Source organism: Giraffa tippelskirchi, chromosome 1 (genome assembly GCF_054371585.1).
Source record: "Giraffa tippelskirchi isolate mGirTip1 chromosome 1, T2T-mGirTip1v1.2.pri, whole genome shotgun sequence".
Lineage (NCBI taxonomy): Eukaryota > Metazoa > Chordata > Mammalia > Artiodactyla > Giraffidae > Giraffa > Giraffa tippelskirchi.
This window is the reverse complement of record NC_137275.1, coordinates 178062516-178074238: the sequence shown is the minus strand read 5'-3', so window position 1 is coordinate 178074238 and position 11723 is coordinate 178062516. Positions and strand designations below refer to the sequence as shown.

At 43.1% G+C, this 11723-nt stretch overlaps 1 protein-coding gene across 6 annotated transcripts in view; it reads right to left on the bottom strand.

Moving 5' to 3' along the window:
- Positions 1–1458: 1458 nt before the first annotated feature.
- The window catches only part of RECK (reversion inducing cysteine rich protein with kazal motifs), a 78096-nt gene continuing 67831 nt past the window's right edge, over positions 1459–11723 (bottom strand). For 5 of the 6 annotated variants that reach the window (XM_081508697.1, XM_081508728.1, XM_081508717.1 and 2 more), the window contains 5 exons: positions 7543–7735; positions 6017–6227; positions 4899–4972; positions 3910–4065; positions 1459–3082 (listed from right to left, as the gene is read on the bottom strand). In XM_081508697.1, the coding sequence (XP_081364823.1) occupies positions 2861–3082; positions 3910–4065; positions 4899–4972; positions 6017–6227; positions 7543–7735 (856 nt within the window). In that variant the 3' untranslated portion in view covers positions 1459–2860. The remainder of the gene's footprint in view (positions 3083–3909; positions 4066–4898; positions 4973–6016; positions 6228–7542; positions 7736–11723) is intronic. The other variant, XM_081508690.1, reaches the window with a different exon arrangement.

Below are 11723 nucleotides of genomic sequence, written 5' to 3'. Positions count from 1 at the left end.
CAATTACTTCCTGTAGGCCGGATAGGAGGTTATCTCATCTGTTTTCCTAGTGTCTTGGTTTCATTACCCACGGCCTTATGGGAGCCTCTGAACCTTTCTCTGGAGTCCCTTTTCACGCAGTTACCTCATCTGCTAAGTTGTCCACCTCCTGCAGAACTGCTTTCTCCAGACTTCCAGGTCCTCCCTGCCTCTAGCCCCTGGCAGAATTACAGAAGGGCAGGGCCCTCATTTCTCTCTTTCGCCTGTGCCCCCCGTCTCCTGCAGAGCCTCTGATACACTTGGGCAGAGCCAACCAGCAGGGGCTCTGTCCTGCTCTGCGGCCGGGAAGCCACTGACAGCCGGTCCCCAAGGCAGCCTGGCTGTGCTCATCACAGCCACTGGCCAGTGAGGAGCACCATCTCCCGAACTGACTGGACCTGGGCTTGTTTCGCCTGTGACTACCTGTGGTCAGAGTTCTCAAGACTGTGTGATTCTGTCCTTGGGGCAGGACCAACCTTTAGATCTTTTCCTCCCTTGATATTCCCCCCTCCCTCAAACCCAAAGCACCTCTCTCATTTCTCGTTTCCTCCCCAGACCAAAAACTTCTGCTTTTTTGTAAAGAAATTTAGTCATTTCTGGCTATTGCCCTATCCTGATAAGAAAGGGCCTCTGTAGTAGACTGTATCATTGTTCAAAATACTCATGGTCTGCCCCAGCTTCTTCCCTTCTTCCTTCCCCAACACACAAATATACACACATACACAAGAGGATGGTATGTTCCTCCCTACCTTTTGGAGTCAGGGGCGGCCACGTGACTTGCTTGGATGTTAGCCGTAGGCAGAAATGATAGTGTCACTTCTGAGCAGAGAACTAACCACCAGTTGTGGTTTTCTTCATCTCCTTCTTCCCTTTGTGAGGACACTGCGTGGGTCCTGGAGTGAAGACAGCAATGAGAAGAAGCACAGCAGACATGTGACGGAAGCAAGATGAAGGTTTGGGGCCTTAGCCTCAGCTGACTGATAGAACCTCTCGAGCCCTGACCAGCTGGCTCTCTGTCTCCACAGTGCAAAGTTCTCTCTGTTCTAGGATATACCATAGGGCTGAGATATCGGGCTGAACCAGTGGGGAGAAGAACTGCCTAACCTACTCCTGGTCTTGGAGTGCCTGAAGCTCTCAGTCCTGAAGAAGCTGGGGCTGAACCAGTGGGGAGAAGAATTGCTTAATCTACTCCTGGTCTTGGAGTGCCTGAAGCTCTCAGTCCTGAAGAAGCTGGGGTCTTTGTTCTTGACCCTTCTGCCTCAGCCTGCCTCTGGTCATGCCAGGGTCTGTTCTGACCAGCTCTGTCCCAGCTGCTCTGCTTTCCCACTTTTGGAGTAATCACACTCCCACAACTTCTTATTTAGAGCAAAGCACATGGCTCGCCGAAGAGTCATCAGTAGTTTCATTCTGAATGTGCGCTTTGCTTAGAAATACACATAATCATATAAAATTATTTTATTAAAATAGAAAAGCTTTCCAGTATATTGCATTGAAGAGATTTATATAGAAAAAGCAATTGCAACAAACATGCTACATCAGCACTGAGAAATTCTGAAAGCTTTAAGTGCCCACTTTTAAACAACATTTTGGTATAATAAGCATAACCCTATATCTTTCAGAGGGTACATATATATAACACTGAGAAAAACACTTCATGTAAATTCTAAGTTTAGGTGCATATAAACAAGAAGTATTACATTGAATAGCTTATTTAAAACTGTGAAACACATTCAAAATATTCAATTTCTTAGATAACATGCAAACATTTTAATATTTAGATTGACACTTTTAAATATATAAACCACACTTCTTCATAAATCTGTATCAAAAAAGAAAAACAGAACACTTACCTACATTGTGCATATCACAAAAAACAAATGTGTCTTCATGAATGGAAAGTACTGGGTTAACACACATGATTGTCATTTTACAAATATGGCTATTCACCTTCTTCATAATAAAATAGAAAAATCATGTATTATTTACATGAACTACTAATTATTTCACTTTTTGGCAATTACATAAGTAGCAGCAATTGGTTTAAAGGTTAATGTTCAAAAACTCTACATTTAACTTGGATAATACCAAAGGATATACATCTATTAATATAAAAATGCATAATACAAGATGCTTTGATGCAATATAACTTCTCCCTTTCACAGAAGTCACAGACACACTTTAAGAACCACTGAGACTATCACTTAGGTACAATTCATCATGTGAGTGCCATTTACTTAGCCTGCTTTTGCTTAACACATTAAATGGATTCTGAATTAGATTTCTATAAATTAAATTTGCCTGATGACTTACATGATAATTCCAAAGATGCCTTATCTTTTTCTCATACTCTAATAACAGTGGCTCTTCACTGTGACGCCTCACTTCTAGACAGAGTAGGGAATTACCTGTAAACAAACACACACACACTAGGGGCACCTTAATACTGAAAGAACTCTGAAATGAAGTTTCTGTGATACGAAGTCCATAGTAAAAGTGAGCTGTCTTCCTAAAAAGTGATCATCTCATTTATTAATGATGTAGAATTTGTTTTGGAGTGGGGGACCCATCTAACGAGCAAAATGTAAATTGTAAGCCAGTGATCCACCAGAAGGAAACATTCTCTTTTCCTTAGTATTTGGAAGAACATATTGTAACACTTGTAGAAACAAGGCAAAACCCTTATTAATACTGATAATTAAGAAAAATACTGTACGGTGCACAGAGGTTAGAGGTGACAAGTGCTTTGCCTTGGCCACCATTCAACTACAAACCAGCAGTCCTGTATGTTTTTTCCAAAGTAAGAAAATTAGATCAAGGAATATTTTGCAGTTTTCATGGGCAGTCAGTTGTGTGTCCAGACCCTGTGGAAGGTGAGGCCCAGGCTGAGGAGGAAGAGGCAGGAGTGGTGGGGAGGCCGGGCCCTGGGGGCGGCTGAGGGCATGCTGCTGGAGACCTGCGCCTGGGAGATGACCAGGGCAGACAGAGGGACGTGGGCGGCCAGAGTGGGGCTGTCAGAGTTGATAAGAGATTCGATCTTCTCTGCTTCCTTATTGCAGGCCTCAATCTGGGAGAGGATAATCAGATCCTTTTAATATAAGTCACAGAACCCATGAAAAAGGTCAAGTCAGACAAATTCCACATATATCCCAACACATGGAATATGTCTTCTCTTTATCCTTTTTTTAGCCAAAGTAATATTCTAATAAAGTCTTAATTTATTACACAAATAATAACAGCATCGATGGAAATCAAATTAAAAAAAAATGCCATGACCCACACAGCCACTGCCTTTTCTTTCTCCACAATCCTGTTCACCCCTTATTCACGTTTAGACATTATCTTTTCATGCTTTAAACACAGTCACAGGAAGTGGCCTCTCCCCGGCCACCTACACATCAGGAGGAGAGCACTGAGACAGAATGAGTTTCCTCACTGTGGCAGCTTATAAACCACTGTATTCACTCCCATCACTGGGACCCTCCCTATGTTGGTGCTGAAACTTGTGCCTCCTGAGTGAGGTTCACCTCTAGATTATGAGGAAGAAAACTCAGGGCCCATCAGATCAGTTCTAGTGGGCTCCTCCTCCCCAGTAGCAGCACAGCCCTTGGGAGACAGGAGTCCTCCTGCCCTTGTCACTGCATGACTGGTGTCGTCCCTGCCCTCCCTGGGCCTCAACAGCCTCATCTAGAAGATGAGCAGCAGATACCTTTCATCTCTGCACTTGCTGAGTCACAGCATCTCCACCTCGCGCCCTCCCCTTCCCCAGCATTCTGTTGGAAGCCACTCCCCTGGAGCAGCTCCGTCCTCGTCCTCGGAGCTGCCTTGCTATCCTTCCTTCCGCCCTCCCAATTGAAAGTGACAGGATGGCTGCATGACGCGTGCCAACCTCACCTGTAAAGCTTTTGGATAATGGTCGACAGGAATGATGAGTATCACAATTTCTGACTCAATGCTGAAGTACCCAAACACATCACACTGTGGGACAGACACATGCATGCGGATCTTCTGAAGTATTTCCAGAACTGTGATTGGCTTTTTGTTTGTAACCTAGAAAGAGAAAACAATTCTATTACCTGAAAAAAGAATTCCTTACTACTGCCTAATCTGCCTTGCTACCTTGCCTAAAACAGAAGGCTCTTTTAATCCTAAGTGCGGGGCAGGGCCTTGCTGGATGAATTCTAAATATCAACAGAACCCATTCCAGTAGGGTTTTTTCTGACTGCTGAGTTTTCTGGCTGACATAAACACTCTCACGAGGAGCACTTTTTAAGGGACAGTTCTGAGTTGGATGCCATGGGGAAATAATTAAAGCCTTCCTATAAAAATACAGTTGTTTTCATTGAAATGGGTGTAATTTTTTTAGGTAGTGGCAGGTGTTGGCTGCTACACTTCTGCAATCTCGTCTTCACAAGAGTGAGCAGCAAAAGTAACGGTACAAAAAAGGAAAAGGGGCAAAACCATCACGGAAAGATGGTCAATTCTGGACATATCCCCAGAGGAATGGTGACAACCTGAGGGGAGGAAACCTTGAAACTCTCTGGGAGCCTACCAGTTGCTGGCTGCCTGGCTCTGGCTCCAGCCCTCACTCTGCTCACTATGCTGGCAAGAGACCTTTTTTAAGCAAGTGCAGGCTACCTGGTTGCAGAGCAAGGTCACTGCACAGCCAGGCTGTACAGGGAAGGAGCACAGGACAGGGAGGCAGACGGCCTGAGCTCAAAGCCCAGTCCTCCTGGTTGGGAGCTACTGTACGGCCTCGGGCAAGATGTTCCTGTGCAAATTAGTTTCTTCATCTATGAACAGGATGACACATTCTGTCTGTATGATTACTGACAAGTTTATTAGTAAAGTTTCAATAGTACATGGCACATAAAGCAACTTACCTTAGCAATAGTATCCAGTTTTTCTTTGTCAAACAAAACTCTTAACATTCCAGCACATAATGGGCAACAAGCACCTGTATAACAGAAACCATTCTGTTTGTGTTCAGAATTAGAAATAAAGAAAATTAAAAATAGTTGGTGAAATTACCAGCCCTTCATTTTGTGCTGGGAAAGTTACCAAGGTCCTTCCTGATGACTGCACTTTCAGATATGTTCCCTGATCAACCTGGAGTCTAACGATCTATACATTTACCAAAATCCTTCCTCCATTCCTGCTTTCCTCCTGTACCACTTCTCAGGCGGGGGGCAGCTGTGGCTTCATACAGCACAGGGAGAGCTGGCCTTTCCAGAGACACGGGGCCTAGACCCTGTCCTACTCAGAACTCACTGTGTGATCCCAGGCAAGTGTTTCCTGTCGGCAAAACACAGAGGTAAGTGTTTCAGAGATTCCATGGGTGTTTGATTCAAACTGAAGTTTTAAAGTTATTTAAATTGTTAAGAAAACAATAATAACATGTCAGACCATGGTCTCCAGGAGGAAGGAGGCTTTGTTCACTCACTGCTGTGCCCCCAGCACCTAGACACCTGCCTACGACATAGTGGATGCTCAAGAAACATCTGCTGAGTTCCTGGACAGAGGAATGAACTTGTTAGACTCCAGGTAATCTGTTCTGTGCAGACTTGGGATAAAGCCTCTTCTGCTACCTCTGCTTAACCGAAGAGTATGAAACTGAAAGGTAAGCTTTTTGAAAACTGTTACTGCTTATAATAGCCTGTTTGAAACAAGACTTCTTGATTATATGCAACCAAAACCATTAAATTAGACACTAAGGCCAGTCTAAGACAACAACTATCTTGTTTTTCTCAATTTAAAATGCTTGCGTTCATCAAAAATACTTCAATTATTCATTAATGTCCAATTCTTTAATCATTAATTTTATAATATGCAAACATTATGCCTTTGAAATGCATCTAATCAGCATTAGGTGGAGTCAAGACTTTCTGAGAAGTTTAAACACACTTAAGTCAGCTTTATTCTTAGTGACTCACTCTCTGAAGACAGATAAGCAAATCCTCCCAATCTCACCCCTGCCCCACCCCCAGCACTGCCAGCCTACCTGGTGGGATGATGGGTTTGCACTCTGTCGCTGACAGTGAAGGACACTTCACAGCAGCACACTCAGCCACAGAACTGTACTCAGAGAGGACCCCGACAGCCTGGCAGGGCCCATAGTAATCGACCGCCACCCGATCCGAGTAGGCAGCACACACGCTGCTATAGGTCTCCCCGTTGTGCCCACAGATGAGCTCCGGGGCCCTGCAAAAAGGCTGAGGGCAAGAAAGCACACTTAGCTGTAAACTTCTATGGGGCACTTTTCCTAACCAAGAATAGGTCTCTCTACTTTCAAGAAGGAGAAAAGACAGTATAAATTCTTGGACACTCTGAAAAGGCTGCTAAACAGGGTGGGGTGTTAGGGGCAACAGGACCGTCCCAAGACTGACTGAAGAGACTACTTTTCTCAGCCTCTCAGGGACCTGGGTGCTCATTCTCTGAGAACGGATATGAGATAAAAAGCCTCCCTTCCTCCCGACTTCCATTATTCCAAAAGAGCCTGTTAGAAGAAAACAAAACCAATCTTGATGCAAATTCAGAGGCCTTATCATTTCACACTGGTTCATGGGGTTGCAGAGTCAGACACGATTTAGCGACTGAACAACAACAGGATAGAGAGGGAAGAGTGGAGAGATGAGGAGAGCAGATGGACTCTGCATCCATGAAGAACATGTAAGAGAAAATGTAAAGCCAAGAAGAGGAACCAACAAGAGGGAATTCAGAGTAAAGGTATCAGTGCACTTAGAACACAAGCTCTGAGGAGAAACAAGCCCAGGGAGATGAGCTGAAGGGACTTTCCTTTAGTGAAGACCAGGAAATGAGAAGCCAGCATGTCAGGTGTCAGCCGGCTGTGGGCAAGGGTTGCTGGTCCAAGGCTGGGCTTTCTCCAGGCAGACAGCCCAGCACACAGATCACTGATGTGTGTGGAAGGTCTTCAGAGGGTTGTCCTCAGAGTTATTTTTTTACATGAATACCAATTTCACAACCCTCAAAGACTAAAGTAAACTGATGTAAGACATTAAGTTTTAGAGAAATTTTCAGTCAGTTTTCAGGACCTTGGGTGGAACTTCAGTGGAAAGAGTAGGGGGAAAGCTCTTTTCTTGGTTGTTTTCCCTCACATTCTTCCTAGGCTGTCTTCTTTTTTTTTCTTTCTTTCTTTTTTATTGTTTTCATTTGGGCGGTTTTCTAACGAAACAGTTCTGGGCCCACAGAACTAGGGGAAGTGAAGATGCTGCTGACTCACGCCAGGAGTGCAAGGCTTTAAATTGTTTTCTAGTGGTTGGTGTCAAGAAGCCTCTCTTTTTGCTCTGTACACTAGAGGTGCAAAGGGTCATGAGCAAGGGGGCCCTCCAGTGTTAGGAGGAAAAGCCAGCCTCGGATGGTTCATTTTTGATAGAAGACTTGAGTGCTCTAGATTTGATGGGATTCACAGAAGACCCTCAATGGGGTCTCACTGCTGATTCACATGTAAAAGATCATAAGCTGATTTCATGCTCAGTGTACTTGGGCTTGTCAGGCCAACAGTGGTACCTGGCATGGGCCTTTGTATAAGAGGCTTTTCCCTCTCTGGTACAAAGTGCAGAGATTGCTGTGTTCCATGTGGTTTGTATCACAAACAGGATCTCGGACCTGGTCACAGGTGAGCTGTCTTGGCAAACACTCATATTGGCTACATCCAAATTTATCAAATGTCGTCAGGCAGACTTGTGGTTTGGGTATGCACCTGAAAAACACAAATGCAGCACCATGAGTCAATGTTGTAAGAGACTATAGTGGGGCTGGCAGGCAGTGGTGGGGCATGGGAGGCTGAAGAGAAAGTAAGAGAGCAATCAGAAACAGTCCCTGTCCCTGAGAGCTTATGGAGACCGGGGAGTCGAGTATGCATGTAAAGCAGGCCATCAGATAGGAAACCACATGCCAAATACTCCTGAGAATGAGTCATTCTGATTGGGGAGCCTGGAGAAAGCATATGGAGGAGGTGGAACCAGGAGGATGAAGGCCTGCCAGTCAGAGGGAGTAGCAGAGCAAGCGTGTGATGCCCCGGACCCTGTGGTGCTGAGGGAGAGGGCAGGGGGCCCTGAGAGCAGAAGCGAACGGTGCTCAGGGTGGAAGAGGCATGATAGGAGACCACCAGACAGGTCAGGGTCTGAGGTTGGAGGCGTTCTTATCAATAATAAAAGAAGCATTTTTTCAGGGACTTAATTATCAGCTTGGCTAATATGGAATCTATCTTAAGAGAAAACTTCACAGTATGTGCTGAAAACTTCAGGCTTTTGTGTTTATAAGGCTGAGGACCTGATGCTGGCTGGTTGTGAATCACTGAGAGAATGCCACCCAGTGAAGCTGGGTTTTCCTAGTAATACCCGGACCTGGCTTCATTCTCAATCTCTGAACTACTTCTGAGGGGTTAGGGAGGATGGTTCATTTCTTCTTTAGACTTTCTTGCCTCTCTCATTTCTATAAAGGGTATTTATAATTTTCTATAAGAAGATAGGACCTAAGAAAATGTTTAACTTTTACTGGGTATTTAAAATGATAGGATACACAAATATTCATCTATAACATAAAAGGAGAAGAATATATTAGCTAACATCATATAATTTCAAAGGAAATTACTTCTTTTTACACGAAATTACCACCACCATCACTACTACTACCTATGGCTACCTTTTCTGATGAGATTTAAAATCAGGATGTATGTAAAGACAATTAAGAAAACAATCCGATTTAAAAGCACATTTACAAAGAATAAAATATCCAGGAATAAATTTAACTAAGGAAAACTATAAGACACTGATAAAATAAACTGAAGACAACACATACAGGTGGAAGGATATACTACGCTCATGGATTAGTAGAACCATTGTTAAAAATGACAGTTACCCAAGGTAATCTATAGATCCAATGCACTCCCTAGCAAATACAAATAGCATTTTTCATAGAACTAGAACAAATAATTATAAAATTTGTATGGAAACACAAAAGACCCTGAATAGCCAAAACAATCTTGAGAAAGAAGAACAGAGCCCTCCCTGATTTCAAAGTATACTACATAGCTATAGCCATCAAACCAGTATGGTACTAGCACAAAAACAGACATATAGATCAATGAACAAAACAGAGAGTCCAGAAATAAACCCACATTTATATGGGCAATTAATCTATGACAAAGGAGGCGAGAATATACAATGGGTAAGAGTCTGTTCAATAAATCATGTTGGGAAAACTGGATAACCACATGTAAAAGAAGCAAACTAGACCACTTTCTCACACCATACACAAATATAAATTCAAAATGGATTGATGACTTAAATGTAAAACCTGAAACCATAAAACTTCTAGAAGAAAACACAGGCAGTATGCTCCCTGACATTAGTCTTAGTAATATTTTTTAGGTATGTCTCCTCAGGCAAGGGAAACAAAAGCAAATATAAACAAATGTTGACTACATCAAACTAAAAAGCTTTTGCACAGCTGAGAAAACCATCAACAAAATGAAAAGGCTGCCTACTGAATGGGAGAACATATTTGCAAAAGATATATATGATAAGGGGTTAATATCCTAAATATGCAAAGAACTCAAAGAACTCAACATCAAAACAAACAAGCAAACAAACAAACAAAAAACCCTAACCCTAAACAACCCAATCAAATAATGGGCACAAGATGTGAAGAGACATTTTCCCAAAGAAGACATACAGATGGCTAACAGGCACAGGAAAAGATGCTCAACATCATTAGTAACCAGGGAAATGCAAGTCAGAATCATAATAAGATATCACCTCATACCTGTCAGAATGACTATTATTCAAAAGACAACAAATAAGTCTTGATGAAGATGTGGAGAAAAGGAAACCCTTCTGTGTGCATTTGATGCATGCCACCTGTATGGCATCCGGTCCCATCACTTCATGGGAAATAGATGGGGAAACAGTGGAAACAGTGTCAGACTTTATTTTTTTGGGCTCCAAAATCACTGCTGATGGTGATTGCAGCCATGAAATTAAAAGACGCTTACTCCTTGGAAGGAAGGTTATGACCAACCTAGATAGCATATTTAAAAGCAGAGACATTACTTTGCCAACAGAAGTCCATCTAGTCAAGGCTATGGTTTTTCCAGTGGTCATGTATGGATGTGAGAGTTGGACGGTGAAGAAACCTGAGAGCTGCAGAATTGATGCTTTTGAACTGTGGTGTTGGAGAAGACTCTTGAGAGTCCCTTGGACTGCAAGGAGATCCAGTCAATCCATCCTAAAGGAGATCAGTCCTGGGTGTTCATTAGAAGGACTGATGTTGAAGCTGAAACTCCAATACTTTGGCCACCTCATGCGAAGAGTTGACTCATTGGAAAAGACCCTAATGCTGGGTAGGATTAGGGGCAGGAGGATAAGGGGACGACAGAGGATGAGATGGTTGGATGGCATCATCGACTCGATGGACATGGGTTTGGGTGGACTCCGGGAGCTGGTGACGGACAGAGAAGCCTGGCGTGCTGCAATTCATGGGGTCGCAAAGAGTTGGACACGACTGAGTGACTGAACTGAACCCATGTGCACACACAGGATGGAATATTACTCAGTTATAGAAAATAATGAAATCTTGTTACAACATGGATGGACCTAGAGAGTGCTACGCTAAAGTGAAATAAGACAGAAAGAGAAGACAGATTTCAGTTATATGTGGACTGTAAAAAATGAAACAAATGAACAAACATAGTAAAAGAAACACAGTCACAGATACAGAGAACAAACAGGTGATTGCCAGAGGGAAGGAGAGTGGGGAGTGGAGAGAAATTGGTATGGAAGACCAAGAGGTACAAAATTCCAGTTGCACAATAAATGAATCATAGGTATGAAATGTACAGTATGGAGAACAGAGTTGATAATTATGTAATACCCTTATATGGTGAAAGATAGTAACTAAACTTACTTCAAAATGTATAGAAATACTGAATCACTATGTTTATACCAGGAACTAACACAGAGTTGTAGGTCAATTATACTTTAAAACAAACAAACTCATAGGAAAAGATCAGATATGTGGTTACCAGAGGCAAAAGGTGAGGGGAGGGAGACATAGATGAAGGTAGTCAGAACCAGATATGGAACAAGAGACTGGTTCCAAATTGGGAAAGGAGTACGTCAAGGCTGTATATTGTCACCCTGTGTATTTAACTTAAATGCAGAGTACATCATGCGAAATGCCGGACTGTATGAAGCACAAGCTGGAATCAAGACTGCCGGGAGAAATACCAATAACCTCAAATATACAGATGAAATCACCCTTAGGGCAGAAAGTAAAGAGGAACTAAAGAGCCTCTTGATGAAAGTGAAAAAGGAGTGGAAAAAGTTGGCTTAAAACTCAACATTCAAAAAACAAAGATCATGGCAACTGGCCCCATCACTTCATGGCAAATAGATGGGGAAACAATGGAAACAGTGAGAGACTTTATTTTTTTGGCTCCAAAATCACTGCAGATGGTGACTAGTGAAAGTGAAGTCACTCAGTCGTGTCTGACTCCTTGCGGCCCCATGGAGTGTAGCCTACCAGGCTCCTCTGTCCATGAGATTTTCCAGGCAAGAATACTGCAGTGGGTTGCCATTTTCTTCTCCAGGAGATCTTCCTGACTCGGGGATTGAACCCGGGTCTCCTGCATTGCAGGCAGACGCTTTACTGTCTGAACCACCAGGGAAGACGGTGACTGCAGCCGT